At 47.3% G+C, this 4,504-nt stretch overlaps 1 protein-coding gene across 1 annotated transcript in view; it reads left to right on the plus strand.

The window, feature by feature from the left end:
* Positions 1–2,740, plus strand: part of ANKS6 (ankyrin repeat and sterile alpha motif domain containing 6) — a gene marked incomplete at its 5' end in the record, with an annotated part of 44,991 nt that extends 42,251 nt beyond the window's left edge. The window contains one exon of the mRNA XM_025046541.1: positions 454–2,740. Coding sequence (XP_024902309.1) covers positions 454–558 — 105 coding nt within the window. The remainder of the gene's footprint in view (positions 1–453) is intronic.
* Positions 2,741–4,504: the final 1,764 nt, after the last annotated feature.

The raw sequence follows: 4,504 nt of genomic DNA on the forward strand, positions 1-4,504 counted from the left end.
GAAATGAATCCTTCTTTGGAGCAAGGGAAAGTAAAGCCATTCAAACTCTCTGTAGCAGAAAGAAGTTTGGCTGTCACTGAATTCCCTGGAAATCCGAGGGCTGGGAAGATGCACAGTGAGCCAGGGGAGGAGACCTCCATTCCAGGCCATGTGACCCGGGGCAAGTTAGTCCTGCTTCCTGGGTTCTGCAGTCCGTCCTCGTCTCTGGGGGGTTGGACTCCTGTATCTCTGGGGTCTCTCCAGCCCTTGTCATGCTGTGAGTGGAGGTGCTGGGGGAGAGTCTGACTCAGTGTTTTTATTAAACTTGGTACTGTCTCGGTTAGGTAATTTATTTTCCCCAAGATGCCCATAGGTTTTTGAAGCATGAGTTGAGCATTAACAACACTGTGTCAATTGGATTAATGGTTAAAAGATTTAACAAGACTTTGTATCTGTTTTCAATTTCCTCCACAGGGACGTGAGAGACAAATTTTACAGGAAACCATTCACAACTTCCATTCTTCCTTTGAGAGCAGCGCCAGCAACACCAGGGCCCCTGGAAATAATCCCTGTACATGATCCTCCTTCCTGTGGTTACCAGTGTGAGCTTTCTGAATTTCAGTACTGTCTTCACACAGCCAGTGTTTCAGCCACCCTCAGCTCTTCACCATGCTTTGTCACCGCTGTGTTTGGGTCACACTATTCACTTTGCCTGGAACACCTGTTTTCCCTTCTCTGCTGTAGTAGTTGGTGGTGCTTGTTGCTTTAACAAATTCTAACACAGGAGAGACTTATTCTTATATAAAGTCCAGTATGGCTGCTTCTGCTTGGCCAGGTGGTTTTACACAGTGATTTGGGGACCCGGCTCCTTTCATTTGTGGCTCTGCTGTTCTCAGGGGCCTCAGACTCTTTGCTTCTGGCTGGCAGGAGAAAGGGATGGTGAAGAAAGCACAGCCATTTCTTAATTGCCTTGCTCTTAACTGCTCACATTCTGTTGGCTCCTCCTACTCACATTCCATTGGTCGCCAGTAGTCACATGGCCCCACCTGGATGCAGAGGACCTTGGGAAATGTAGTCTTTGTTCAGGTAGTGGCTTCACAGCAACGACTCTATACCTAGATGGGCAGTGCATGTTTTGGCAAGAGATTAGCCTACTCTGCCACATCTTCCCTTAAAACTTCTAACTTGTCCCTCCCAGTCTAAGTCACCTCTCAAATGAAGCCTTTCTTGACTTCCTTACACAGAACCAACTCCTCCAGCCACTATTGCTTTGCATATAACTCTGTTCTAGCACTTAACTGCACCTACTGCATGCAACATACAACAGGAGTGCAGGGCATGTATGTTGAATGCATTTTTCTGTATTGCAAAGGCAGCCTTTTATGTAGGAAAAAAGAGGAAGCTCATTGTATGATCTTGAGAGACCCCTTCTTTCTGGCCTTTAGTTTCCTCATCTGTGGTCAGGCAAGATGATGCTCTGATACTCCACACTGCTCACCGTAGGGCTTTCTGCACTTCAGTGGGAGCAGAAGACTCTAATGCATTGTGGAAGGACTTCAGTGCTCACATTTTCTAGTCAAAGAAGCAGAGAATTTGGAATTTCCTCTAAACCGCATTAATGGGACATCCCTCAAAAGGGCATCAGCCCATGTAGTTTTCTACCATGTTAAATCAGAAGGACTCTTGACTTTTAAATGTAGGAGCTTTTTGAAGTGTTTTCAAGTGCGTAACTTATTCATCCAACACTTGCTGCATTTCTGTTTTGCTGGGTGTCGGGGGTACAGAGACAAGCCAGATCCAGTCCCCACCCTTGAGGACTTCAGCATGCAAGAAAAGACATGAATGGATGATCCAGTCTCAACCTCATGGTGCAGCATGGTGGAGTGGAAAGAGTTTGCATTCTGGACTAAGGCTCAGAATTCAAGTCCAGCCCTGCACTGGCCAGCTGTGTAGCCAGAGATGGGTTACATAGCCTCTTAATTGGAGCTTGGAGCCAGTTGCATAAAGTACTTGGTCTGTGGGATGAACCCAATAGATGGCAGCCTTCGCAGAATTCTAATCTTTACCATGAGCTCTGCCAACCACCAATTCCTGCTCTACTGGCTTTCAGAGGCAGTTGTTACCACATTGCCCAGAACCTAACTGTGTTCTCCCTCTGCCTGTCAATCCAGTTGGTGCTGTTCCTTCATCCTCCCATCCTCCCACTTGCTAAAGCCAACTTTTCACATGATTGGAGAGAAAAGATATCATTTTAGCCATCACTGACAGACGTCTTTATAATTGTTCCTCACGTCCTAGCCTTCTTTAAGTAGACAGGCATTGGGCATCTACTGTGTGCAGCAGCTTGACTTCATTGTCATCCATTCTCACTGCCACCCTGGAAGCCAGCATCCTTTAACCCCATCCTGCACACTGGGGAAACAGACATGGAAGAGTGAAGCTGCATGCCCATTACATACCCAAAAGGAGCAGAGCTGGCTTAAAACTGATCTGGTGGGCTTCTGAGCCTGTGCTTTTCCCACGGACTCCTAGAGGCTCCTGGAGCTAGAAGCATCAGAGATTTTTGCTGATTTAAAGTACTCACATCTTCAAGGGTTATGGGCAGGCCTAGGGCCGTTTGCCCATGAAATATATGGCCCTTGAGTTATGTGCTTTGAGGTTCTGTGACAGCTTTTCACTGTTGTCCTGTTCTTTTTGTAAGCTCTGTATTTGTGCAGACTCCACTCTGATAAGTTTGATCGAATGCTCACAATATGCAAGAGCTATGCTGGATGTCAGTTTTCTACAAATGCAAACCTCCATGATTTCTGACGACCCCAGACAGAGCAAGGCTGATTATTCCCATTTTGCAAATGGGAAAACTAAGGTTCAGAATGGATGCTTATTGTTTTCACTGGACTCAAGTAATTCTAGGGCTTTTTCTCCCAAGCAATTTCTGTGTTGGTTAGTGAGAGACCTCTGGCACTTTTTCTGGGCCATAATCCCTTTTCTGGTGATCCTTCTCACCTCGCATGTGTCCCTGCCTCCAGGAGGCTGTTATCTTCCACAGTGTTTCCCTCGCCTGATGACTTTTGTTAGCATTTTCCCAACTGTGTCTCTTGGAAGACTAGTTCTACTGGATGTTAATAGACTTTTAGTAAAAAAGAGGGGTGTATATGCAAAAGTGGCATGGGACTCTGTATTCAGGTTTGGCAGATACTGGGTTACAGCCCAGTCACACGATTGTCTGCTGCAGGACATCCTAGAACCTTCAGGATACTGATGTGTTTTGGGCTGCTTGAAGGGAGCCACGTGGCTTGTTGCATTTCCCACACATTTAATCACAGAATGCTCTTTCATGGTGCTCTTGCTCTGCAGAGGGGGCCTGCTTGGCAGTGAGACAAGGTGAGAGGGTCCCATGACTTTGAGATGCTAGGAGGGCTCTCCATCTTGCAGAGGAGAGGGCACTGTTTTCCAGTATTAGTGCAGTGTCCTGCTTGGCATGTGCTGGGTGTCCGAGCCCTGCCCCACCGATGGCCAGGGGAAGGCTACGCCTCCTTGCTTCAATCCTGCTTGGCATGTGCTGGGTGTCTGAGTCCTGCCCCCCCTCACCCCCCGATGGCCAGGGGAAGGCTACGCCTCCTTGCTTCAGCGCCAGACTGTTAACATGGAGGCTGGCTAGTTACAAGGAAGATGTTTAGTTTTTAATTTATTGAACATTTAAGCAGCTATCCTGTCCCTGCCTCATACTGATGCTTTGGATATAGAGATGAAAACACTTGTCTCTGCCCTCAAGGAACCCACAGTATCTTAGAGGAGACAAACACGTAAATAAAACATTGCAGTACTGTGTGAGGAGTCTTGTAATAAATGTGTGTACTAGGTCCACGGCTCAGAAGATGTCATCAGTGATGGCTCAGGTTTGGCCTGGACAGGAGGGGCCAGAGCTCGAGCTGGTCTGAAAGGGTAGTGGAGAAGAGAAAGGATAGTATGTTCAAAGGCAGGCAGCATATCATATTTGTGAATTAAATATCATCAAGAGTAAGTTAGATACCTGCCTTTCTGATTTCTGATCCTTTGAATTGTATAGAAGCAGTTTTTCGCCCTGGAAAGAGCACTGGTTCTTGTGTCAGCCCTAGCTTGGGTTTTGGCTCAGCTACTTCTTACTGGGTAACATCAGGCATGTTTCTTTGACTCCTGGAGCCTCAGTTTCCCTTTTGGTTACAAGGGATAGCACTCCCCAAGGTGCTGAGGATCAGCAAGGATCAGACGAAAATGAGAAAGCCCTCTTCACACTGTGTGGAGTTGTGCAGAAGTGAGAACTCTCCACAGTGGTTGCCTATGTGAAATCCCCGTTTCCCTCTCCCATCTGCTTCTATATAGCCTGGCTGGGTGATTGGAGCCAGAAGAAGCAGCTTCTGGCCAGAATTAACAGCAGCTTAAACAGCTCTCCTGGCTTTGGAGCCCTATAGATGCAAGGGTTGGCAGAGGATCCCCTCCCTCCAGCTGTGCCTGACTCTAGGTGTTTGTGTCATTGGGACTCCCA

Source organism: Pteropus alecto, unplaced genomic scaffold, assembly GCF_000325575.1.
Source record: "Pteropus alecto unplaced genomic scaffold, ASM32557v1 scaffold114, whole genome shotgun sequence".
Lineage (NCBI taxonomy): Eukaryota > Metazoa > Chordata > Mammalia > Chiroptera > Pteropodidae > Pteropus > Pteropus alecto.